Source organism: Parambassis ranga, chromosome 15 (assembly GCF_900634625.1).
Source record: "Parambassis ranga chromosome 15, fParRan2.1, whole genome shotgun sequence".
NCBI classification, from domain to species: Eukaryota; Metazoa; Chordata; class Actinopteri; family Ambassidae; genus Parambassis; species Parambassis ranga.
Genome location: NC_041035.1, coordinates 141,666 through 169,589, shown reverse-complemented (window position 1 = coordinate 169,589; position 27,924 = coordinate 141,666). Strand labels below are relative to the sequence as shown.

The following is a 27,924-nucleotide window of genomic DNA, read 5'->3' as shown; positions in this document are numbered from 1 at the left end:
TATTATATTATGGACTGGATTCTTTTTCCCCCTTTTCCTCCTAAATTGCATTTTTGCATCACCAAACCTGATTATATTTATTCGCCCGAAAAAGATGGGAAAAATGAAGGTATAATAAGATGATCTGATTGGAAAAGTCAATATGTATTTCAATACAGATGTTTTGATGAAAATATTGTGCATTCTGACTTAAACATATTATAGAACCTACACTGCTGCTGCTGACCTGTGAACCTTACAGGTTTCTCTTAAAGTGCTGATGGTAAATTGGTTAAGGGTCTGGTAAAAGATTCATTTTAAGTTCAAGCTGTCAGATAGATGGGCTGCTACTAAAGGTATTATTTATTATGATGCTGAATTTAAGGTCTGCTCTGATGTTCTTTTTGGACAGTCAGAGCTCCTATTCAAGTCAACACATTTCTAATAGATACAACTTCTCCATCTATCTTACTATGTGTTCTGCTTCTTTAAGGTCTTCCATGGCAGAGCCCGGGCATCCTGTGTCAAAGCTTTACCCACTGGGGGCAGCTATTCCCCTGGAATCTAGCCTCAATAGTCAACCTCTCATTGACACCCCCAAGAGTTCTAGAAAGACAGCAACACACTGCAGACTGGCTGGAGGACCAGGATACACCTGTCAGGAATTAACTGCCAATGAAATCTGTAAAGAACATTCTGCAACTTCCCATACCATAGACACTAACTGCAGTAGCCTGATGCTCAACAGCTCATCTGAGAACCATGGACTTCCCAAACATGAGATACACAAACCTTCACACCACCACAAGAAAGTTGTTGCTGCTACCAGCCCTGACACAGCCAAGGTAGTGCAGAGATTAAAGCCAGCCTCTTTGCCTGTTCAGAGGAGTCACTCAGACACTTCACCTCAGGTGACACAAATAATGCCCTCCCAGGACCCAGACAGTGGAAACTCTGATCATGGAGAAGATATCCAAGAGGCTCACTCCATGTTAGCTTGCAAACAAGCCATGCAGCTGCTGCAGTGCAATGCTGTCACCACTATTTGCAAAGGGGGCAGCAGCGGTGAAGGTGGTGTACAGCAGCCAAATAGCAACTGTGTTTGTATTTCATCTACACTCTGTTATGGTTCTTATAATCACCATGCAAACTTTGAAGAACCATTGGCTACTTACTGCCATTCACAACACACTCCAGCAGCATCCCAGCTGCTACCATGTCTAGCAGGCATGGAGCCAAGCTGCAACATACAGCATACAGCACTGCCTGCCTCAGGAGCTAACCATCTAACCCTGCCCCGGCTCATCTCCTCTGTCAGTGAGACAGGCCTGGATGCCAAACATCTACTGCACTGCTGCAACCTCAGCTGTTCAAAGATCAACTCACTGCCGCCTGGACCTGGTGGACAACCACAAAAGCACTTCAGCAGGGAGGACTACAGTAACAGCCCACGTGGACAAGTCAGATCTACATATCGTGACATCGGGACTATGACAGCTTGCAAAGTCATGATAGATGTGGGAGTGCAGACAGGTCAAACCACAAGTTGTCATGTCTTCCCTCAAATCTGTCTGGCAGATGACAACAGGGGCAAGACCTCCTTCAGCCAGACTCCAAACATTGACAGTCCTGGTGGAAAGAAACTGGGTGATCCTGTCAAGTCCCCAGTAAAGGAAGTTAAGTGGGATGCTGAAGGCATGACATGGGAGGTCTACGGAGCCTCTGTTGACCCTGAGGAGCTAGGTCTAGCCATCCAGAGACATCTAGAGCTGCAGATCAAGGAGACAGCACACCATGCTGCCAAGCTGTCACGGCAAAACACCAGCACCTCCCAACAGAGCAAGAACACCAGCTGTCAGAAAAAGAGGAGCAGGATGATATGCATCCAAACTCCTGCCTGCTGCAGTTGTAACAGTGGAGCTGTTGATTAAATAACAAGCTAATAGATGGAATGGGCAGGACCTGAACACTGTACTGAGGATGCCAGGATGACTCATAGCTTTAGCCTCACATATCACCGATCTGATCAGAGGTTTTACTGACAACAGAATAAGACCGGCCTAAATATCAGAATAAAACAAGCAAACATTACATAAATGAATTGATCATTATTGAGGCTAGAGATCAATGTGACAGGTAATCACATGAATATTCAAAATGAAAATGTGGTTCCCATAGCACTGCTGCTTTTTCAGACCCATAAATGCTAGGATCACTGCCAATACAAACTCTACTGCTGTGGATGCTCTCCTTCATCCAGGTCATGTTATGTCCAAGAGTTTAGATTGAGGCTACAGGAATCATGGATTGTTTTCTAAAGACGTTTTGCCACTCCCCCCAAGTGGCTTCATTAGTTCTGCTGCTGTTGTGGTGGGGACTCCATCTTTTACGTGCTTAGGACCTCTATGGGTGGGTCTTGGTGAAACTCACATGACTAAGGTTGTTGCTAAATTTAAACTCTTGGACAAACTATACTGTTCTTGCAAAGCTCAATGATATGGGTGGAATAAAACAGAAGTACTTTATTCATCCCAAGCTGGGAATGTGTGATTGTGATTGAAATACAGTGAATGAGCCCAACTCCAATCTCTTGCATCCTTGTGTATGAGTGCAAAAACAAATAGACTCATTTCCTGCACAATCCCAATAAAAACATATTCATGTACAATGTGAAAAGAAATGAGTATCTACATAATTCTCCATGAACAATAAAGGTAATGGACTCTTTTAATATTTACATATTGTTCTTTGGAGAACTTAACACATTGCAAAACAAGTGTGTACACATTGTATGTTTTAAGACTAAACATTCCTGAGTGGTTGTCCACTAGCTTGGTGGCTTGAAAAAAGGAAATAAGAAAAGACTGAAAATAGAAAGGAAATAAAGAAATAATTGAAAATCAAATGAACTATATCTTTCTTTTTTTATAGATGTATTCTTGTTTTCTCTGTCAACTCTACAATGAAAATTAACTTAATATGGCTTATCCAGTTGCCTCGATTGAAACTCTTGGAAAAAAATTTTATTATGGCCCAAGCACATATAGCAGCGTAAAGCCCTATTTTATTGTATTTTAAAATATAATCATTCACCAATATTAGGACCCGAGCAATGACTGTTACAAAGACCCTGCTGTATTAGGGTGTTTGTACAAATGATTCAGTAGCAACCCCTTAAATGAGATCTGGGTCCCAGTTTGACCTATGTGCTTGAAAGTTGGTGTACAGATGCTCCTTATTTTATTTTTATTTTTTGCTTTTTTTGCAGTATCCCACATTTTTATTTAATGTGGACAAATCCTCTATGTGACAAGGACAGAGGAGGACACAAAAGCACAACTCAAGGCGCAGGCAGATGATTTAAAGTCTGTACTGGAAACTTCGGCCATAGTAGGAAAACAAGTGGAAAACAAGTCAGGCAGAAAATGTCAAAAACTTCTAAGCACTAAAAAAAATAGTAAACAAAGGCTGGAATGGCAGGAAGTGAAAGTGTCTGAAAAGAGAAACACATGAGTGATTTTCAAAATGAAACAGGAAATGCTGACAAAAAACAAGAAAAACAACAACCCTAAACAGAAGCATCAGAAGCACAACGTGACATAATAAAACCAACAAGAAGTCCATCATTTTGGAAATTCCATTTTGTTCACACAGTATTTTTTTCTCCTAGGGAAAATATCTGATTGGCACATTGCTATGAAGACATTACTGAGCAAAATGTATTTACAGCTTTAGTCAAAGTTACACAGTATGCTGCAAACTTGCAAACTTGTCTGGATCAAACTTTACATTACAAAATTCAGTACCTATGAAAATGTGCATTTGTCAATATTGCCACAACTAAGCCTGGCTAAATGACTCAGAAGGTCTGTCAATTTAAAAAAAAAAAAACGCTGACCCCTACAGTTATTTGATTGTACCATTGGAAATAATTTATCATTTATTTAATTTGTTATGTGTTTACTAAGTAATTTTCCTATTTTTATATAAACATACACCCTTAAAGTGTCAGGGTTTCAGGTTTGAGCCACAGCTTTTGTTTTGAAATTGGTTTGTGTTTATTTGTGTTACTTCCTGTTTTATTTTGGTGTTTCCTGTTTAGATCTGCATCACTGACTCTCGTTTCAGGTGTCTTGACCTCCCCCTCCTTGTGTTCTCCCTCCTCCCCCCCCCCCGGTGATTACCTGACCCTCCCTCATGTGTCTCACCTGTGTCTAGTTGTCTACCCTGCTCCCTGTGTATTTAGTCTGTGTCCTCCCTACACTCGGTGCCAGTTTGTCTCGTCGTTCAAGGAGTTTGTGTGTCTCAGGGGGATGTGTCCATGCTTTTGCCAGCCTTGACCTCGCGATCCTCCAGGTTACTTGTCTTGCCTTTTTTTGAAACCTGCCTAGATTCCTTGCTAAGTAACCTAGTTTTTGCTTTTCTGAGTTTTTGCCATGTCAAGTGTGATTTTGTGTTTTGTACTTTGGACTTTGCCCTCCTGGCACAAAATAAAGCCTTTTTGATTTTAAACCGCTCTGCGTTCTGCACCTGTGTCCACTCACCTGCACAAACCTTGACAGTACAAACTGGCCAAAACATGGACACAGCAGATGCAGGAGAGGTTAAATCGGCTGCTTCTAGCCATAGCCCAGAGAGGATACCTTTTGAGTGATCCTCTGGAGCCAGGTAAACCAGTGGGGACAGGGAAGAGGTGCAGCAGTTGACTGATCGCCGAATTTCTTTTTCTTCAGCAGCTGGGGAGATTATGGAACCTGGGAGAGCATCCAGCCTTGACCCTGGAGGGTCCTCAGCTCTGGGTACATGCCCTGACCCAGAGGGACCTTCAGCCCCAGTGACTGGTCCGGTCACTGTGGGACCCCCAACCATGGCTCCCTGTCCGGACCCTGGAGGGCCCTCTGCTCTGGTTTCCTGTCCGGACCCTGGAGGGTCCTCTGCTCTGGTTTGAGCTCACATATGACGATAAGGTGATATGAAAAGGTGTACAGGGGCTGATGTCATGATAGAGTAAGAGGCAGGTAGGATGAAGAAATCAAGACACACACTTTGTGGCGATGCCCCGCCCACACGGTGTAACATCGAGCTGCGTTTTTGATAACTTTTGCTCAGCCATGTCTTCAGAACCATGTGACAAAATCTCAGGTCTGTCAGAGTATTTCCCTAGGAGGAGTTCGTTCAAATACGAGGTCTGGAACATGGAAAATCAGCCTGAACACAATTCATACTGCCAGTAGGTGGCGCTATGAGTGCATCAGCTCATTAGCATATCAATCTGTTCAGAATGACAGGCCCAGCATGCCTGATTTTTTTCATCCACATAGGATAAAGTATGTGGGAGATACAGCCACAAATACATCCATTTCCTATGCGTTGGCGAAGGGTCAACTTCGTGGTGGCGCCACAGCCAGACGGTATGACAAAGTGCTGCGTTTTTGATAACTTTTGGTCCTTGACCCCTTAAGGGCAAGGGCACCAATTTTTAGCCATGTCAAGCAATTCCGCTAGGAGGAGTTCACAAAAGTGTGGGGTAAGCAAAATGGCGTGTTTTTTTCAAAATGGGCAACTTCTTGTATGTCGTGGAATTTTCGTCCAAGAGGCTTTTTTTCTTGTCACGAGGCGATACATCATTGTACCGAGTCTGAAGTCTGTAGCAGTTGCGGTGAATATTTTCACCCTTCACCCAGAGCCATGCAGCCATGCCCGCCAATGGCGACAGTGTCAAGACGCGATTTTCGTCGGGGGACAATTTTGTGCCAAATCTGGTGAGTTTTTGAGCACGTTCAGGGGGTCAAAATCGCGACACCGGAGCCGGACCAACAATCAAGTATAATAAACGCTTGCATTTCAAGCAATTAAATTAAATTAAATTAAATTAAATTATATGTGAAATATCATATGAACAAGCCTCCTTATATTATGTGTGAAATATCATATGAACAAGCCTCCTTATATTATGTGTGAAATATCAAGCCTCCTTATATTATGTGTGAAATATCATATGAACAAGCCTCCTTATATTATGTGTGAAATATCATATGAACAAGCCTCCTTATATTATGTGTGAAATATCATATGAAATGCTGTGAGTGGACCGGAACAAGCCCAACATAATCCAACACAAAGATATGATGGAATGTTATTTCATAATTTGGAAGCAGTTGGTTGTTGTAAATGTATACCAAACAATAAAATGTGTTGTGAAATATGTTGGTTTTTACTCCAGCTGTGCATGTTACCGTGTGCTTTGTGTGTGTTGTGCTTGTTCATGTGTTCAATAAAGTTTTATACGATTTTATTTAGAAGGGTTTAAATATGCGCTTTGACACGACACACCCCTAACCTTAATAATCGTTGACACATTAGCTGTGTCTCATTTCAGGGTCTGCATCCTTCGGAGGACGCAGCCTACGCGGTCTCAGGAGGCCGCGTCCTCCTGCGGATCCTCCGGAGGATCCTCAACCTTTGGTAAATGGGATGGTCTGGCCTTCAAAGCACTTCCTGATTGTGGCGCGACGTCATAAATTTTGCCCCGGGAAAAACAAAAGCAGCGACAGCGACACAACACGGACTACACAACAAGCGGGACAACAGTGTGGATTTAGACATTTGGAATATTTTAATATATTTATTTGTTGTTGGAGGAAGAGGAGAGGCGGCTCCAGCGGCAGCAAAACCGGTGACGGCTCATTTTCTTCAGGCTGGGAGAGCGCAGTGGGGAGGTGACGGTAAGCTGCTGTTTAACCATATTATTGATCATAATTAATATACCAGCTACTGAGCAAACGCTATATATAACCAGTAGATAGACAAATATGATTAAATGTAATTTATATTTGATTCAATTGTAAGACTTGATACAGGGTCTGTTTGTAATTTTAATACTTTAAATAAATAGCTACATGTGTAAGAACCCTGCAAATAACCCTGAAACCACTGCTTTAATGTGTCATTAAGCATCAGGTCTGTCACTGCACCAGAGAATTACTGCTGGGTGGAGGAGAGTGGGGCTCCCTGCAGGACCAGCTGTCTGTCCTGGAGGAGGTGTACTGACCATCATCACCTCTGGAGGGTGAGGATACATATTTTATAGCTTTTCATATTTTAAGCTGCTTTGGAAGCTGCTCTGTTGAAGTTATTATTTTTATTTTTGCCCTTTTTAAAAACATCTTTAGTAACATGGCAGCCGCCGATCGTCAGCTCTGCAAACCCTGATGGACGATGTGGTGGACAGAGGAGACAGACACCCCCCTCCCCCAGATGATGTCCCACTCACAGCCAGAGGACTCCAAGGTCTTCACCGTGGCATCATCCAGTCCAGCAGCACCAAGGACTCCTGCTCAGCCAAACATTTATATACATGTTCTTTGTGAATAGTATTTTCTGCTGATCTTTTATAAATAATAAACTGTACATTTTCATAATGCCCACTGGTAAATAGTTAGAAATGTTCAAACTGTGTCTTTGTAAATATTGTACATAACAGAACAATAAATGATTTACTGAGAAGTTGTTCAAAAGTTTACTTCAATTATAAATAGGTAATGAAACACATAATGTAACAAGGTTAGAAGAGTTTAAGAACACAGAGACAAGAACGATTTAATACACAATTTAATAAGTAACATTTAAATAACACAGAACATAAAATCACTGCTGTCCAACATCCTCTCAATGAGCTGAGGTCTGTCCGTTCTTTCTCTGCTCGCTCTCTCTCTCTCTCTCTCTCCCTCTCTCTCTCTCTCTCCCTTCCTCTCTCTCTCTCTCTCTCTCCCTCTCCCTCTCTCTCCCTCCCTCTCTCTCTCCCTCTCTCTCTCTCTCTCTCTCTCTCTCTCCCTCCCTCTCCAGTCTCATCTCCTCCATTATCAGTTGTCAGGTTTCTTCTGTTTCTCTCTGCTCCTCCTACAACAAAATGACAACAGGCAGAATGACCGTTTGATATAATAACGATAATATTGCTCCTCACGTGAACTATACTTTATACTATACTACAGTAAACAACAAGAAACAACATTCAATCAAAGCGTTTAGTTTACAGCGCCTCGTATCTTTACTTACATTTAAATGTGAATTCGGCACTCATGCCGGTGCCGCTCGCTTGGTCCGTCGTTGTACTATTGGACAAAAAGTAGGACAAAGCATTGTGGGATATTTAAGGCCACGAAGGATGGTAGCGATGCGTCCTCCAAATTCAGGCAAAAGGAGGACGCATTTGGAGGACGCATTTGAAGGACCCTTCGACTTTTGGCGAATTGGGACAGCTTTGTGACGTAAGCGGCCTTAAAATGCGCACTCCGAAGGATGCAGACCCTGAAATGAGACACAGCTACCGAAATGTAAGCTAACATCTCATTTACACGGACAGTCTTAAGGAACTCACACCGGAAGTGATTTGTAGCTTCCGGGTTGTCTTCGTCCCGTCCCACGCTGGCTGCAGTGTGTTTGTCGTGGTGCCTTCATCTGTTGTATCGAGGGGTTTATGTTGAGGTAAGTGAACATTAAAACAGTCACATCATGTCAGATGCTCTCCCTGTTTCTATAACTCACCGAGCGTGCTACGGTGTCTGTCCGATGTAACAAGCTAGCTAGCATCAGTTATGTTGTACAGCGGTAATGAAGGATACGATTATACACAGATGTGACCGAGGTCCCGATGCTCTAAATGCTCAGCATACTGTATGAACAGGGACTGTTAGACCACTTGTAGCAGTTTCCTGATTCTTCGTAAGTCAGGTCCCTTCATTTGCACAATACACCTTTCATTGATTGACATTACTTCACAACTTTAGACACTCTTAATGTTCTCTGATGCTCCATGAGGTCATCACCTGCTCCTGCAGTCTTATCCACTCTCCTCCCTGGAATTCCATTTTATTTATATAGCGAGAGAGAAGAAGAGGGAGACAGGACAGAGAGGATGAAGGAGAGAGAGAGAGGAGAAGAAGAGGGAGACAGGACAGAGAGGATGAAGGAGAGAGAGAGAGGAGAAGAAGAGGGAGACAGGACAGAGAGGATGAAGGAGAGAGAGGAGAAGAAGAGGGAGACAGGACAGAGAGGATGAAGGAGAGAGAGGAGAAGAAGAGGGAGACAGGACAGAGAGGATGAAGGAGAGAGAGAGGAGAAGAAGAGGGAGACAGGACAGAGAGGATGAAGGAGAGAGAGAGGAGAAGAAGAGGGAGACAGGACAGAGAGGATGAAGGAGAGAGGAGAAGAGGGAGACAGGACAGAGAGGATGAAGGAGAGAGGAGAAGAGGGAGACAGGACAGAGAGGATGAAGGAGAGAGAGAGGAGAAGAGGGAGACAGGACAGAGAGGATGAAGGAGAGAGAGGAGGAGAACGTAGAGGTACATAGGGGTACCAGAGCCCGATCATCACCCTGCTCTGCACCTGATATTTTAAATAAGGATAACTGCAGCTTCTGAATGGGAGGAGACACAGTGACATGTGGTGGTTGGATGAATGAACAAGAAGGAAGCTGGAAGACTAAAAAAGGTTCTTGCGTAATTAATCTCTCTTAAGTGGGATTTGGGCCGGAAACTCTAGTGGTTTGTAAGACAAGACCCTGGGTTAAACCAGATTGAGCGTAGACACCTGTGTGCCAGATTTGGAAAAGGGTCTGAACATATTCTTACAGTACTCCTCCAAGGATATTGTTTTTATCTGACCTGTTCTGCTTCAAGCTCATAGAGGTGCACACATGAAGAACAAAGGTGGTGGTTGTCTGGACCGACGGCTCAGAGAAAGAGTGGAGCAGGTATGATTCTCTTTTAATTCGTCTTTAATTTGTCTCTGGAAATGAGGTCTGAACACCTGATAACTGGCAGTCATCCTAATAAAGCTTCATGTTTCAGTATCTGGTGTCCCAAAACAATGAATATGTGGACATTTCAGCCATGGCTCTGGACCTTCAAAAACTACACAGGCGAGTGACTCAAACAAAGCTCATGATAACCCAGTGTTGTTTTTTGTCTCTCAGTCCTTCCTGGGAAAAAGGAAGATGGTGAAATGTTATGGAAACTGATTTAGATATTTTGACATACTGTATTAGTTGAGTTGCCAGATGCAGGCTGGGAAACATGGCTTTTATCACCCAGCCATCATTTTCTTTGACATCTCCTATATATGTAAATGTGATTAAAATGTACAGCAGGATTTAAACAATATTCCACTTCAGCCCTGTTACACCAGTATGTTATAGAAATGCCTTGGGCAGTGTCTCTTTAAAAGTCTGGGCACTGACTCGACGGGGCACCAAGTATAAGCTGACACAGATACCAACGTAGTTTGTTTTCAAAAGAATCCATTGTGTCTTTAGAATGGAGTATGGCAGGCGAAACAAGACCGCTTTCAGGATTCAAGTAGAGAAAGGTAAAGTGTCTTCATGCTAATGACCTCTCACCTCTACTTTAGTGATTAAAATCCCCTAAACACTTCTGACTGTACAGACTTTGACTCTAAAGCTGGATCCATACTCCAGAGAACAGAGAACTCCCTCCCCCCTGCAGACGTTACGCCCACAAAATGACGTCATTTTTCTCTCGGACCGCCCGTTGTGCAGCGCTCTCGGACACATGGCCCGGGCAGAACTTTTTCTCTCAAAGCTGTGCGTCAATTTATTGTGGGCGTGATGAATGTGTTGAAGCCAAGAGCTTCTTCAGGTGAGAACACACAGACAGAAGGAGGAAGCACAGGTTTTTAGCAACGATGTACACGGTGTTACAGCGGCTGGACACACCTTAAACACCCGGAGACGGGATGTGTTATTGCAGACGGTCATCCACACGTTCACAGAGTTAAACTCTCACAGACCAGAGGTCTGCTGCAGTCAGCTGCACTGATCTTCTATCTGTTGTCAGCTGTGCGCCCTCTGCCCTGAACATGATCGGCTCGTTAGACCAGGTAACCACGACTGTGTCACAGTTTACAACACAACTGCGTAGGAGGCCGTATGAGGAGTTCTGCACACACATGTCTCGCAGAGTATGGTACCTCCGTGCTGAAAACTTTTTTACTCTTACCACCCGTGGAGCGAGTTCTCTGTTCTCTGTTCTCGTGAAGTATGGACCAGCCTTGAGACCATCTCTTCAGGATTGCTTCCAAGCTTTAATTGTTGATACTGCCTTGTGTTTTAGTGTATGATGCTATCATAAAGAAGTGTGAGCTAGATGACCTGGAGAGTAAACACTTGGCTAAGAGAGCCAAATTCAATGACACTGGGTAAGGACACTCTGCTTTCTCTACGGCACTCTTCTCTCTGCTGTACTGAGGCTCTCTTTTTTCAAACATGTTCACAGTGATGACACCAGTGATTCAGAAGAGTCCTCTGAAAGTGATCACCACGTTTTGGACAACTCTGTAAGGAATGACGTACGTTATGACTCAATCAAACTTTGACATAGTTTTAGAAAGAGATAAAAAAAGATTAATGACACTCTACTAATCCCCTAGATTCACTTGGGAAAATTCTGCAACATGGTTAAATTTTTAGAAAATGTAACCTTTACCTTACAAGGAGTTAAAAAAGGAGAATTAGTGGGAGCTTGGCATGCATTCAGTTTTCATCAGTATCTTCAGTGTCAGTAAACATCAATCTACAGTGGGGAAAAAAAGTATTTAGTCAGCCACCAATTGTGCAAGTTCTCCCACTTAAAAAGATGAGAGAGGCCTGTAATTTTCATCATATGTATACCTGAACTATGAGAGACAAAATAAGAAAAGAAAATGTAGAAAATCACATTGTAGGATTTTTAATGAATTAATTGGTAAATTCCTCAGTAAAAGAAGTATTTGGTCACCTACAAACAAGCAAGATTTCTGGCTCTCACAGACCTGTAACTTTTTCTTTAAGAGGCTCCTCTGTCCTCCACTCGTTACCTGTATTAATGGCATCTGTTTGGAGTCGTTATCAGTATAAAAGACACCTGTCCACAACCTCAAACAGTCACACTCCAAACTCCACTATGGCCAAGACAAAAGAGCTGTCAAAGGACACCAGAAACAAAATTGTAGACCTGCACCAGGCTGGGAAGACTGAATCTGCAATAGGTAAGCAGCTTGGTGTGAAGAAATCAACTGTGGGAGCAATTATTAGAAAATGGAAGACATACAAGACCACTGATAATCTCCCTCGATCTGGGGCTCCACGCAAGATCTCACCCCGTGGGGTCAAAATGATCACCAGAACTGTGAGCAAAATCCCAGAACCACACGGGGGGACCTAGTGAATGACCTCCGGAGAGCTGGGACCAAAGTAACAAAAGCTACCATCATTAACACACTGCGCCGCCAGGGACTCAAATCCTGCAGTGCCAGACGTGTCCCCCTGCTTAAACCAGTACATATCCAGGCCCGTTTGAAGTTTGCTAGAGAGCATTTGGATGATCCAGAAGAGGATTGGGAGAATGTCATATGGTCAGATGATACCAAAATAGAACTTTTTGGTAAAAACTCAACTTGTCGTGTTTGGAGGAGAAAGAATGCTGAGTTGCATCCGAAGAACACCATACCTACTGTGAAGCATGGGGGTGGAAACATCATGCTTTGGGGCTGTTTTTCTGCAAAGGGACCTGGACGACTGATCCGTGTAAATGAAAGAATGAATGGGGCCATGTATCGTGAGATTTTGAGTGAAAACCTCCTTCCATCAGCAAGGGCATTGAAGATGAAACGTGGCTGGGTCTTTCAACATGACAATGATCCCAAACACACCGCCCGGGCAACAAAGGAGTGGCTTCGTAAGAAGCATTTCAAGGTCCTGGAGTGGCCTAGCCAGTCTCCAGATCTCAACCCCATAGAAAATCTGGAGGGAGTTGAAAGTCCGTGTTACCCAGCGTCAGCCCCAAAACATTACTGCTCTAGAGGAGATCTGCATGGAGGAATGGGCCAAAATACCAGCAAAAGTGTGTGAAACCTTGTGAAGACTTACAGAAAACGTTTGACCTCTGTCATTGCCAACAAAGGGTATATAACAAAGTATTGAGATGACATTTTGTTATTGACCAAATACTTATTTTCCACCATAATTTGCAAATAAATTCTTTAAAAATCCTACAATGTGATTTTCTGGATTTTTGTTTCTCATTTTGTCTCTCATAGTTGAGGTATACCTGTGATGAAAATTACAGGGCTCTCTCATCTTTTTAAATAGGAGAACTTGCACAATTGGTGGCTGACTAAATACTTTTTTTCCCCACTGTACATCTCAACATTTTGATCATAAATATAATAAATATATTGTTTAGATCACTGCGGATCTTTTATGATTTTTCTATTTGGTAATTGATAAATTGCAAGTAAGATCCATAAAAGAATGACAACAGTTTTCATGCTGTCCTTTTCATTGTCATATTATTACTATTTTTTGCCATATACAGCCTACCAAGCACATCAACACCTCACTTACATCTTTGTACCAGAAAGGAAACCCAGCTACCACCAGCACCATCAACCCTCCTCCCACTGTAGGGACACAGGTTTCCACAGGAGGCTGGTTTGTTAGTGGTGGAGGCCCAGAAAAAAGCAGCATCCTCATTGACCTGTGTGAAGATGAGCCTGCTATCACAGCAACAGATGTATGTACCTGTGTTTGCTTAAATGTAGAGTGTGTAGTTTTAACTAAGGGGTTCCAGTTCATTCACCCTGTCTGTAAAGCATGTCAGTGTTTTTTTATTCATCGCTGCAAGTGACAGCTGGTTCTTCAGTTAATACAGCTAATAAATGTGACGAGTGACCTGGCAGCTGCGCCGCAATCCTATGCTGCTTCCAGGGAAACATTATTGGGGCCAGCCTCATCTTTACTGCTGAAAGACTCGCTGGGATGTCTTTACGCTTTAGTCATGTTGCAGAGCTGTAAATGTCCCAGACAGTTTATCACATGGTAACCATTCTGCAGAAGCCCAGTTCTGCCATGAAAGAAAAGGTACAACAAAACAAACTGTTGACTTCGGTTAGACATTTTTTCCATAAATGTAGATGTTATGTTTTTTATTTCATCGATAAGATGCTGCATACCACATCTCATGCACCTCTTGCCATGTATTTTTGTGTTCAGCAGACGGACACACCCATGTTAGAGCCAAAGTCTCGCAAAAAGTCCAAGAAAAGGGCAAAAGGCTTCATTTCTGAAACCTCTGAGGCTCACTCCCTGAAAGGTATTATTTTGTTGTAGTTTGACAGTGTGCTTTATTCTAAATGTTACATACATACGGAGATGCAGTGGATCATTTCCATGCTGGTCAGTTTAAACCCAGTAGTTGTCATAAAGGTAACCACTGTGATTTGGTTTATTATATAAGGTGTATTTATTTCTATTGTACAGTATAATTGATTTAAACAATATATTTTAAAATCAGAAATACTTTATTAATTCCCGGGGGAAACTGCTTACATTAAAAATCAAATTCTAAACAATAATAAACATTCTAGTAAGAACTTAATACATGCTGTGTGCAGTGAAATCTGACATGTATATAGACTGATATCTGTCACTGGGAACCACAGCCCACTGTGTTGTTGCCACAGTGTGTCCTTATTGTATGCGTTATTTTTTATGTTTGTGTTTTTGTAGCAAAGGGAAACTCACCAGAGCTCCAATATTCACCCCTGAAGTTTGAAGATGTGGGAAGTAATGAAGAAACGTTAACGGTTAGTGCTTCTATCTGTAGCTGACAGTGGGTATAATGATTGCTTAACATTAGGAAGACGTTAATCTGGTTTGAAGACAAAAGAAAGGGTCCGAGGTGTTACAAAATGTAAAGATAAAACAAACAAAGCTAGAGGTTTTGGGCAGATATTCTGGGTGGGGAAGTCTAGTCTTGTTTAATAACTGCATATGTGAGAGGTTGTTCACAGCAAACAGTTCAACATATGGAAGTGCAAAATAAAGTTTTGTTACAGTTCTACTTTACAGATCTATGGTTGCTATGTTGATGTTGTGGCAGACGTGATAGGTTTGCTGGAGGGATGCTTGATGACTCGTGTCACTAAAGTACATTTCAGTGTAATTCACACTTTCCTTTCATTCCTTTAGGAGTTGTGCAAGCTGTTGATTCACATGCGTCACCCAGAAGTGTACCAGCAACTGGGAATGGTTCCTCCTAGGGGCTTTCTTCTCCATGGACCTCCAGGCTGCGGAAAAACACTGCTGGCACAGGCTGTGGCGGGAGTGAGTACTACCTTAATTATGTAGCAGGACATGAGCAAATATTATTCTATGGCATTGACGTTTTGTCACAGAGCCTGTTGAAATTGAACGATTATTAGGGAGCAGCGCCGGTGTGAAGGCCTTTCTTGTAATTCAAGGCCTGGCAGTATAAAGTGATGTTAGCAGTCTGCTCCAGCTCCTGGGCCACATACCACAGCACACCTTCAGGGTCTAGTGGGGTCCATTCCTCCACATTTCAGGGCTGCTTTGGCAGCAATACAGGGGCAGGTGGTCATAATGTTATGCCTTACTGCTGTAAATGACCAATACTGGCATCAAATAACATAATACATCAGCAAGGCATCTGATCATAAAACGTTTAAGAACCAAAGGCTTGCGCAGCACCAAACAACAGTATTTATACAGACAATAGAGATGCCTTTTACACCTTTAAGAACAATATGGCCACACAAAACAAAGGAGATTGGGTTTGGCGCTGACTAGCCCAAGAGTGTGCATGGCTGACCCTGATGACCTGCGTCATGTACACCGGACGACACCACGGACTTCATGGATTCAGGGACAACAGATGGAAACCTTATTATTAGTTTGTTTGGATCCTTAGAGAGAATCCAGAAGTGTGAGTTTACCCCACTGCCTCAAAAGCTCTCTCATAGCAAAGCTTATGCCTTGATAAAAGGTCACTCTGGAAATATCAGGGTCTTGTTTCTGGAGGGTCAGCTGCAGTAAAAATAATGGAGGCATTCAAGTCACTGCTAATGTCACAAGCTTGCAACAACAGATCAGAGAGTGGCTGTGATGAAAATGCAAATCTAAAGCCTTAGTAGTGGCTTTGTTGCAACAATAATGAAGGCATCATTCATGTGTCCCCAACATTTAATGCTGTGTCTGCTACTTAAACCTTGTGCTGTTTATAAAGTGTTTATTCAAGTTTTACAAATATCTAAAAAGCATATACAAATCAAAACATCCCAGACCAAACAAAACAGCACCATTCAAAAAATCCAGAAGCGCGCAGCACGAATTGCAAAATGATCCAATCCACATAACATGCAGAACAAGCTGAAAGGTCCCTGCTGTGCACCTGTACACAAACGGAGAAAAGCCCTCCCACCACCTTGGGTTACATTAGAACTGAATATGCATAATGTGTATTCAAAACAGAGACCTCAGAAATGTCTGGCCACTATGAAACACTCTCTGCTTTAATGAAAGTCCGAAACATTGACACAGACAAGTTCACAAAGACACAGGTCAGTAAGATGCATCTCTGTCTTTAACTGAAGCCACTCCCAGCATGCAGGCCTATCTCAGCTTTTCCATTTAGGAAGGATGAGCCAGAGTATGTGCGGGGTTCAAAATGTTAGGTAAACATGACCTGTCTGCCAAGAGAGAGGGTGTAAGTTTCTTAATAAACCAGCCCACACAAATTATTGTTAGCCATGAGTCGATGTCTAGATTCAGAGCCAAATTAGCCTGTGGCTCATTGCAGCCATATGCTCTTATCTCAACTGTAAACCATCAAGGCTGACAGTTTTGTAGTAATATAAATAATTTGTACCACATTATCCTTCCCAGGCAGCTAATTACCCTGCTCAAACTGCTTATTATATATGTTTCAGATTTATTTTTCCAGTTAAACATGTTTGGTATGATTTACCAGATCAGCTACAGTGATGTGAAAAGGTTCGCCCCTCTTTGTGATTTCTTATTTTTTGTTTGTCAAACATAAATGTTTGAGATCAAACTTAAATATTGGACAGATATAATACAGGTAACACAACATGCAGGAGTTTATCAGTAAGGGGGAAACAAACAGTTGAGTTGTATCAAGAAGCGCCTGGACAGAGGACTCTGCATCAGAGACCAGACAACAAGTATATCCCTAAAGAAAGGTTTATTATCTCTTCCTCCTGCCTCCACCCCTTGAGTCATGCCTCTCTCCTTATAGCCATTGCTAATGGCTCAATAACTAGTGTGAACAGAATCGGGTTTATGTGCCTATAAACAACCTGAAAAACCAGACAGTTTGGGCTACACTATGCTTCCATATAGAAACTGCAGGAGTTAAAGGTGAATGTGTATATTTCAGGAGTTGCAGCTGCCCATGTTGAAGGTATCTGCTCCTGAGCTGGTGTCTGGAGTGTCTGGGGAATCTGAACAGAAGCTCAGGGACCTGTTTGATCTGGCAGTGGTCTGTATCACTTTAATTCTTTTGTCCATCATTCATTGACTTTGGCATGTAAACTCTGTAAAATGACCATCTTATCTGTATGGTATTCTTTTCTCTCCTCATAGAGCTCTGCCCCATGTGTCTTGTTCATAGATGAGATAGATGCAATCACCCCTAAAAGAGAGATGGCTTCCAAAGACATGGAGAGGAGGATTGTAGCACAGATGCTAACCTGCATGGATGGTACTGCCTTCAGATAGACATGTGATTTTTATTACGTTTTACCTGTACAAGTATCTCAGTACCTGAGACGGACTCGACCACACCACTGAACCAAATACAGTAGCTTCTCCACCTTCATCATTGTAGAACGCAGCTTTAACTGTACCCCCAGAGATTTGTAGCACAGTTAGCAGTGTGTTGTAGAAGAAACGTGTTAAATATGATTACATGTTTATGAAGCTTCTCTGTTGCCTCTTATAGACCTGAACAGTCTGACAGTACCAGCTCAGGTATTGGTCATTGGTGCAACCAACAGACTAGACTCCCTGGACCCTGCCCTCCGCAGAGCTGGGCGCTTTGACAGAGAGATCTGCTTGGGAATCCCTGATGAAGCATCTCGTCTAAGGTCTGTCACATAGCTGGACTTTAATGAACCAATGAGCTGAATGGAAAGTCATAATGAAGTCTGCTCTCTGTTTGTTTTTGTTGTGGCTAATATGGTGATATTAGATGAAAGGTCAAGCAGTCATTAATATCTTAGTGGCATAATTATTCACCATTTCAAGGCTACAATGAACGTTTGTGGAACAAAACACTGCTGGTGCCTCTTCTTTATTTGAACTGTGTCCAAACCAGGTAGAGTGTTCTTTCCTTGAGGTGAGCATGGACATCTATGCTTGTCAATGTAGGCATCAACACTGGAATCACAGTTCATATTTAGTTTCAGTACATAAACAGAATGCTTTGTGCTTTGTCAGAATCTTGAAGACACTGTGCCGAAAAATAAAGCTTCCGGAGGACTTTGACTACCAGCAGCTGGCCAGACTTACCCCCGGCTATGTGGGTGCAGACCTCATGGCTTTATGCCGTGAAGCTGCCATGAGTGCTGTTAATAGGGTTCTGCTTAAAATAAGGGAACCTCCACAGACTCAAAGAAAAATCCAGACCGAAGCAGCTCTGGGTGAAGAACAACCAGTAACAGATATCAACCCCGTACTTCAAGAACAATCTGGACCGAGTCACGTGCAGGTAGGAGACAGAATCACAAACTATGGCTGTTCTGGCATTGTGAATTTGAATCATATGTTATTTCTGATCATCTGCATCTTCATCTGAAATAAAGTAAACTGAGGTGTCTTATACTAGGACCACTGAAATATTGGATTATTCACACTGTGAAGGCTGGATTATTTTAATAATTATTATAAATTATATTATTATTATATTATAATTAAATTATTATAAAAAACATGTAAAACTTGATTTTATTTAGTTTAAATATAGTCATAAAATTTATATGTATAAAAGTACACAGATTGCAATTTATGCAATTTCCCCATTGTGGGACTAATAAAGGTTTCTTAAGGTTTCTTAATTGTCAGCAGGTATACCATCAGTTCTAAACGGGTGGGTGGGCCTACTGCAAACCTGGCCAACATTCACTGTCTGGTCCACCAATACAAATTTATATATATATATATATATTATATATATATATATATATATATATATATATATAATATATATATATATATATATATATATACTATATATATATATATATATACCTATATATATATATATATATATATATATATATAATATATATATATATATATATAATATATATATATATACTATTTTGAGGAGATGTTGCATGGCTTGGTCAAGGTGTATTCATTTTAAATTAAAGTGGTCCCTCTGTGGTTTGCCTTTTGTGACCTAGATGTTTCGCAGATTTTTTTTAGTACATTCTGCTTTTTTTAACAGCGCGTAGTGTCCTGTGTGATTAGCGCGTTGTGTTCTGCATTCAGATTGATTGACAATGGTCTGCAGCCAAATTTCCTCCATGCAGTGGCAGCTCTGTACAGTGCAGAATGTGCACTGAAGACAGGTTTTGATCTTTGGTTTCGTTCTATAATACTGGACTCAGTTTGGACTTTGAGAGTGGTTAAGCCAGAGAGAAAAATGTAAACATGGTAATGCATGAGAAAAGTGTATAAAGTGTGTAGTGAGGGGGTTTTACAGCCTAAAACATCTATAAAAATTGTGAAAAATAAAGCTGACTACTTTGCGGGGATAGTTTTGGAAGGTAACCCCCACGATAAACGAGGGACCACTGTTACTGCGGCATAATTTAAAATGAATACTCTTAGCTAGATCTGTATTTCTGCCTGTTGCTCTGTTGTTCTGACGATTCATGTGCTGGGTCTAGCAGGAGGAATTATGCCAGTTGCTGCACATACTGAAGAGCGATCAGACACTGGCAGAGAATGATCTTGCTGGCCTGTCCATTCTGATGTCAGACTTCCAGAGCTCTCTGGCTACTGTCCAGCCCTCTGCGAAGAGGGAGGGCTTCGCCACAGTACCTGATGTCACCTGGGAGGATGTGGGCGCCTTGCAGGACATCAGAGAAGAGCTTACCATGGCCATACTGGTAAACACTAGCTTTCTCACATATTTAATGGAAAGATACAATCCTTCATATAGACTTTGTTGTTGTTAACACTGAGTAACACAGCTGTGTGTCATTTGCAGGCGCCGGTGCGTTCTCCGGAGCAGTTCAGTGCTCTGGGGCTCATCGCTCCCTCTGGAGTGTTGCTAGCTGGGCCTCCAGGATGTGGGAAAACGCTGCTGGCCAAGGTTCCCCACTGAACTGATACATGACTGTTGGTCATATTGTTTTAACTTCTAGGAATGGTTCTAAAATGTCAATATAGATAGCTAAAAAGGTGATAGCTAGGCTGTTTGGTTGCACTCACTATGGAGTGTAGCACGCAGCCAGATAATGGCTTCAGTTTTTTGAACCACTACAGCTGTCACTGTTTTCTGAATCCTACACTTGTAGCCCATTAAGATTTTGGTAGAAAATCAAATCCATATGTTGTTGCTGTGCTAAGCGTAGAGCAAAAACACTGCAAACATTTCTGCTGTGTGATGAAAACAAAGCTGCTCTCGTTCTCTCTGTTACTGTGCTCCTGCAGGCAGTGGCCAATGAGTCGGGCCTCAACTTCATCTCTGTCAAGGGTCCAGAACTGCTCAACATGGTGAGACTTGTCATTGAGTTTTTGTTGTCCCTGTTCTCCACACTGTGAACCTGATGTCAGCCTGTTTACTGTGTGTCTGTGTGTAGTATGTGGGAGAGAGTGAGCGGGCTGTCAGACAGGTGTTCCAGAGAGCTTGCAACTCGGCTCCTTGTGTTATCTTTTTTGATGAGATTGACGCGCTGTGTCCCCGCCGCTCAGGCCATGAAGTAAGAAGCATTGATATAAACTCCTGGTTTTGTTTTTACACATGCAGAGTATACATATTAGAATGTGTTACTGTTCAGTCAGGAGCCAGTGTGCGGGTGGTTAACCAGCTGCTCACAGAGATGGACGGTCTACAGACTCGACGGCAAGTCTTCATCATGGCGGCAACCAACAGACCAGGTACAGATCTGCAGACACAGTGGACCAAACTGTAACTAAAATATGTTTCAGGATTTTAAGCACGATTTTAAAGCAAGACAACTGGACAAGCGGTTTTGCTGCTATTGATGGCCTAATATTTACCTGAGTCGTTGGCTTGTCTTGGTGAAATCAAGTAACAATCCATTGTCGTGTGTCTGGTGGGAGTTAAAACCTCAGACAAGAAGTTAGGATTGCATTATAAGGCCACACAGGGTCCACGATGTTCTCCTGATTGATGTTTCTGTCAACTGCATTGATGTGTTGTCATAAACTGTTTAAAATCAACACATAAAATATAATTGGACAGATTAGTCCAATACATTATGAGGAAAGTTCTGTGACTTTTAGACTTCTCACTTGTATTTCACTAAACAAGCTACTAAGTAAGCGTAGTAAGTAACTGTCTCTGCCTGGTCTTTAGATATCATGACCCGGCCATACTGAGGCCAGGTCGTCTCGATAAAACCTTGTATGTGGGTCTCCCCCCTCCAGCAGACCGCCATGCTATCCTGCTCACCATTACCAAGGTATGGGTTTTGTTTTTTGTTTTGATTGGAAGAACACAGCACAGGAAAATCAGAATGTTCATTTGTACTGGTGTGGTTTTTATTGTTATTACTGTTATTTTTTATTCTTCCTCCACACCCCGTGGGTACAAAGGACCCACACAGTCAGTGTTTGATCGACACTTGTATCTGAGCTGGAGAGTCTCTTCACTCGGAGAACCTGGGTTACACTGTGACCAGAACATTCTCTATCTCTCCATTACATATCTCGGGGTAACTGGTAACACATACGGGCTAGTTGATGAAAATTCTCAGTCATCCAAGTCATACTTTAGGTGATCACAGCTGTGCACAGCTGTGCGATGTGCGATGGCATCAGTTCTTTATATTTTCTTGGGTTCTTGGGCTCTTTTATTTGTAAGGGGTTAAAAAACACATCTGATTGTGCAGTAATGCTGTTGATCTTCTCTACTGACACCAGATTCATATGTTGTAGGGGGGTACCATACCTCAGCTGGAGCAGGATGTCTGTCTTAAAGAGATTGCCTTCGATAAGCGCTGTGATTGCTTCACGTAAGTCCCAGCAGCTGTCAGAATCAGAATTCCTGTATTTATGCCAGAGGGAAGTTCTTTCCAGTCCTCAGACTGTTTGGTTTATATAGATCTGGTGAAGTCAGTGATAAAGCCAATAAATGTGATGCTGTGTTTGATGCAGTGGAGCTGACCTGACTGCATTAGTGAGGGAGGCATCTGTGAGTGCTCTGAGTGCTCACCTGAAGGCCCAGCATTCAGCTGCTTCATGTGGTAATTTGAATCTTGCCCTTCTACCTGCTCAGTATTTAGAAAGAACTGCATATATGCAATATATTGTATTTATAAAACAGTTAGTTCCAGTAAGCCATAAGTGATGATGGATTTTATTTTTCAGTATCATACTGCATTCTAATCATGCTGCTGATGATTATTCTACATGTATTAGGGCTATTGCTTCCTTTTTAGAATTCTGGTTTCCATTTGGATTGAAACTTACTGCAGAGACCAGAATTTATGACAAGCGTCATAAATCGTAGGATCGGTTTGATAGGGTTTCCTCACATTTAGTGTCTATACATGGACTCATGATACATCGATTGTTAACATATTATTATCAGAAATTAGAGAATTCATACACTAATTATGATCAAACTTCCCATAAACGTTTAAAAATACAAATTCATGAGTTGATGAAGGGGTTAAAGGTCAAATTGCCTATATCAATGTATCCTCTGCTCCTTATTTGTACTGTCCAGCATGTCTAAGTTAAAGTTCTGTTGTACGCTGTGCTTTTTGCTACACACAGGTCACACAGCTTTTTGGCTCTGCCACTGACATCAGAGTGAGCAAACATAACTTTGAGGTTGCCTTCCAAAAGGTTCGTCCATCTGTATCTAAAAAGGTAAGAAGGGATAAACAGTACTTTGTGGCACAGACAATATGCCTGTCAGACGTGTGAAGAGAAGCTGTCCTACTGTAGATCACAGCATCAGATGTGTTCTTGTTCAACTGGTAGAAGGCTCATATTTACTGTTGTAGGTCAAAGTGTTTCAGAGCTAGTATGTAAACAATGCGGGATATGCCCAGAGGCCAACAGCGTGTTTAACCGCAGTAATTGTTTTGTCCTCCACACACCCATTGACAAAGGAATGACATTGGCTGTTATCAGCCATCCAGGTCATGTAAATGTCCTCACAGATCATTTAGAAATGAGGCACACGTGCTTACTTGGCTTTAATGACCTGATAAGATTTTGCTGGTGAAAACCTTCATAGGTCATAGTAACCTCAAAATAATGCTTAGAACTTAACGTTCATCTCCCAGAGCTCTCGAACAAAGTACGAGATACAAGAGCACAAAGTTCTGTGTAGTCTAGTAAACTCTAGAGCTGCTGCTCAAACTACAGACACACAAACTACCACCAGGGACGTGCAGGGACCTTTGGACGGGCAGGTGCTCAAAGTGAAAAAGGGGCACATGGAGCATGAGTTTGAAAAACCCCGTACAATGTAACTGGTTGAATGGAACCAACCCATATTCGTAGAGGGGATAAAGGAGGGGTGGAGGTACAGCAGTTTCCTCCCTCGGTGTCGCCACCAGCAGTGGCCGACCGTCTCCCAGCTTGGCAGCACTCAGCTACAGGGCACGTCGTGGATCATGTGACCGACCAACGTAGATCTAAGTTATCATTATATCGGTCCATTTACTGTTCTTTTGGACCACACAGAACACATAAAATTCACTTTGACAAAAGGGCACTCTGGGCATCAAAGGTAAAGGGGCGGTGCACTCCCTCCCTGCATGTGCCTGACCACCACATTTTCATATGCTCATTCTGGACTTTAGAGCTTAAGGACAGACTTCAGGGCTACTTGTGGCTGCCACATCCGAGTCACACACTACCAGAACACATGTACAGTGAAATGAATATTGCGAGACCAGGTTCCTGGTAATGAATATAGACACAAAACAGAAAAATCACCATAATTGTGTAATTATAGTGTTACTCAAAGGGTATCAGATCAGAGGAAAGCCAGTCTGACTCATTCCTCATTAAACACTGACAAAATATCAAGGACATTTGTACCACCAGACTGTGGGATGTTGACACATGCAGTGTCTTCTCTTTCTTATTCGGGGCACTTGTTTACAGGGAAAGGTGCTTTTAAAATTCTGCTTCTATAACTATGTTTTCTCTGCAGGACCAGGCAGTGTACGAACAACTCAGAGAGTCCCTCAGCCAATGACCAATCGTCATCACAGCTGTCACTTTTGCTGTCATGTCACCCTGAATCCTTTTTTGATAATAAAGAAAAAAAAACACTTTTTAAGCCAGCTACTGTTTCACTAATAGCTGCACTCCTCATTTTATTACTGTTCTTCATCAAGTTCTGCACCTCTATGCATATGTTCCCTTCATGATCCCCATAATCATGAAGGGAACATGTCAGTGCAGTATGTTAGTTAGAAGGGACATGATGATTTCATAGAAATAAAAATAGACGAGCACACACTCCACATAATTTAACTTTCTCTTTTATTTATAATTATCTTTTGTTTTGTCTGTTTTGTTTCGTTCATGTTTATCGTATTTTTCCAATAAGGTGCCCAACACTCAGAAATGATCTTAAGTATCATCAGTTGATATACACAGGTATTAAAATCCAGGCAAATAGACCCATAGCATAGTTTTCTAAAGACTTTTTGCCAGTGGTTTCACATGGATGGGATTGTAAAAAGTCCACTACAAATGAAATTCAAATTGGATTTAATGACTTCTTTAAGGTGGCCTTATAATTAATTAATTATTATTGGTCCTCTAGAAAGTGTCCATTTCCTTTTAAGGTCCTGGCCTGAGAAACTAGCTCTTCTGTGTTGTGTCATTCATCCAATGTACAGTTCAGAGCACTGATCTGCATTGATTATATTCCTCTGGGTGTTTTGTCTTAGGGATGAACCAGTTTGTCTCAAAGTAGAGCTAGGTTTGAAATGTCTAGGATGTGATTTTCTGGTGTAATATATTAGCCACAATAACTTGTTCCAGACATGGCCCAACAGAAAGGACTTGACTCTTCCACTAAATATCAGTTTAGCTGTTGGGATATTTATTTAAAGTCTGATCTTACTTGATGCAATCTTTAGCTAATTTATTCAAATACTCCAAAAATGATTGTCACAGTTAATGTCACTAAAGATGATAATATTCAGAAACAACCTGCAGCCAACACAGAGGACATCAAACCAGCTGGACCTGCTGGAAGAAGTCGGCAATGAAGACATAACATTAAACATTCTTTATTTCTTTATATCGGCATATTATTTGTAAGTAAATTAAAACATCCAATTAAAACTGTAACATGTATGTCCAATACAACACAACCTCATTAGCTCTCTTCTGAATGCTACAGTCACAGGTTGGATGATATTGTACATGATCTTAGAATTAAACCGATTCACTTCCACACACATTCAGTCACTCAAATGTACTGTGACTCCAGAAGTTACGATGGTTCTTACAGTTGTACACCAATCATCTGAGGCAGCATACAAACCAGAAAGTCATTGGATGTGGGTTCAGTCAACATACTGGTGTGTATGGGGTTCTTACTCAGTCTTTGGACAAACTGCAACCAGAACAAAAGTACTAAATATTTGTTTGTTCTATTTAAAATGAAACAGTTAAGGCACATTTGGTGCAGACAGAAGCTCGGCTGTTTTAATGAGAGCAGTTGGTGTACCCGATTTTAAGTAAAAGCTCTTAGTTGCCACCTAATTTTTGCAGAGGGCACACGATTCTTGATGAACACCATAAAGCTTCATGCTTTACATGGAATGTTTAGGGCTTTTATGTTAAGTAACCAGTCTTTGTACAACCAGTCCTACATAACGCATTCCACCATACTACAAACTTAGGACACTTAATCTCACACTTTACTTTGACTTTCAGGGTAACAACTGAACAAGAGAAGCATACTAGCAGACTCATGCAAACTCCTTAATATCACCAGGACTTTGGTGTCTTGATATGCAAAAGCTGTTAATTACTTAAATGGCTGCTTTCATTTAATAGTGTTACTCCTGTTTGACGTCTCCCTTCAGCTTTCTCTTGATTCGAGAGTATGGGCTGAGTGTGTCGTCCATGATGAAGTCATAGAGGACCTTCACCCACGATGTGTACTGAGGCAGGTCATCATAATATTCTGCTGCTATTTTCTTAACCTTGAAACAAAGAGGAAACAGATTAGACACTGCTAACATGCAATGTACAGCACTTCACAGTGAAAACATTAATGTAGGCGAGTCTTCCCAGGGGGAACCCAGCTGCCAACATGCTACAGACAAAAACATATATAGTAGGTTCAATATTTTAAATAACAAATGAATGACTTATGTCTTACTAGTGGCACTTAAAGGTGCTGTAATAATAATAATAATAAAATAGATATATAAATATATCTATTTTAATTTTTCTAAAACGGTTCTATATATTATATTGTCAAACTGAGTACTATCATCTGTTCTAGTTCATTTGAGAGTGTATCCACTTAGTTATGCTACTGTGGGGGCAACAAGATTTACTGAGCAGTCCCATTCCACTCCTTCGTCCTCCACTCTGCTCTCTTCAGGTCAACTCCCATATTTGTTGTGTTTCCTCTCTCCCTCTGTATTTTTCACCTCTAGAGCTGTATGTTGACCTGCAGTCCAACCCTCTGACCACCCAGTTTTACTGTTTAACCTGTCACGGGTCAGGGCTGTAAAGTGTTACTCTGATTAAGCAGCAGCATCTAAGGTTTTCATATTTGTGCACCAGCCCACCTCAGCATACTTGCAGATACACAGAGGTACCCTCACTTCAATGTAGCCATGGGTGTACCATACAGTGTTTATCACAGGTTTAGATGGTGAATCTTAGCTGCATGCCCACAGACTGATCGAATAAAGTGTATGATCCTGCTGTACTGACCATGGGGAGTCTTCGTCCTGGTATGCTGGGGAAGTCATGGTGTTCATTGTGATAGCCCACGTTGAAGGTAAGCAGGTTGAGGGAGCCATAGTAGGAATATGTCTCGTGACCCTTTAAGAACATGTAGTGCTCAGCTATGAAGTGTCCGGAGATGGGGTGGAGGCCCATTCCCAGCATGGAGCCAGCTAGCATGTAGACCATGGTTTGGCCCCACACAGCCAGTACAGAAGCATGTCAAAAGTGAGCTGGAAGGCCACGTTCGTCAACTCAAGCCGAGAGATGGGTTTAGGGTTGATGCAGAGGGAGGGGACAGACAGCATAGAACAGTGGTTGTAGGATAATCCAGATGAACTTGCGGCAGCGTGTACAGAAGAACCAGCCTTCAAATTCCGTGGGGATGTATAGTCAACACCATCCCACCCAGGTAGCGGTGGTGATCAGGTGGTAGGCGTGAAGGAGGCAGAGTAGGGCAAACCAATGGGCAGGTTGGCAAACATTGCAAAGTAGCGATTCCACACAGCTTTGTTGTTTCCAAGGCAGTATTGTGGGAGATTTCGTGAATAGCAAGGGTCATTGAATGATTGATACAACTGCCAAATGCATAAGTCCAAAACAAAAACCCATTTCAGTCCAAGTCTTTGACCAGGTAAAAAGCTAAAATTGTATCGCCACCATCATGCACACAATCCACTTCAGCCTAGGATCAGGACCCATCGTGACTTGATTTCTGGATATTTGGCTGTAGGACAAACACAAGAAAGACTTATGTGAGAAGATGCTGATAACAAAACATTCAATACTCGGTCATCAGGGTTTATACAGATTAAATACACACCTGTGCTTATCTAATGAAACTTCAAAGCTACAAGAACCATTTTGAATTGATTCAGTTACATTTTAATTCTCTCAGTTCTGACTGATAAGACAAATAAATA

The 27,924-nt window shown here is 41.9% G+C and overlaps 1 protein-coding gene and 1 pseudogene across 1 annotated transcript; one reads left to right on the top strand and one right to left on the bottom strand.

Moving 5' to 3' along the window:
* The first annotated feature begins 8,229 nt into the window (after positions 1–8,229).
* On the top strand, positions 8,230–24,543 carry LOC114447400 (nuclear valosin-containing protein-like). Its single transcript, XM_028423624.1, has 24 exons — positions 8,230–8,463; positions 9,657–9,730; positions 9,828–9,898; positions 10,292–10,344; positions 11,109–11,193; positions 11,271–11,331; positions 13,350–13,547; positions 14,030–14,126; positions 14,543–14,619; positions 15,005–15,139; positions 17,232–17,333; positions 17,438–17,555; positions 17,796–17,940; positions 18,293–18,563; positions 19,750–19,971; positions 20,073–20,177; positions 20,519–20,581; positions 20,668–20,787; positions 20,866–20,984; positions 21,408–21,513; positions 21,989–22,065; positions 22,208–22,305; positions 22,839–22,927; positions 24,228–24,543. The coding sequence occupies exons 2-24, from the start codon at positions 9,674–9,676 to the stop codon at positions 24,270–24,272; spliced, it is 2,514 nt and encodes an 837-aa protein (XP_028279425.1). The 5' UTR covers positions 8,230–8,463; positions 9,657–9,673; the 3' UTR covers positions 24,273–24,543.
* A 755-nt stretch (positions 24,544–25,298) lies between these two features.
* On the bottom strand, positions 25,299–27,723 carry LOC114447293 (sphingolipid delta(4)-desaturase DES1-like; annotated as a pseudogene).
* Between the last annotated feature and the right edge of the window lie 201 nt (positions 27,724–27,924).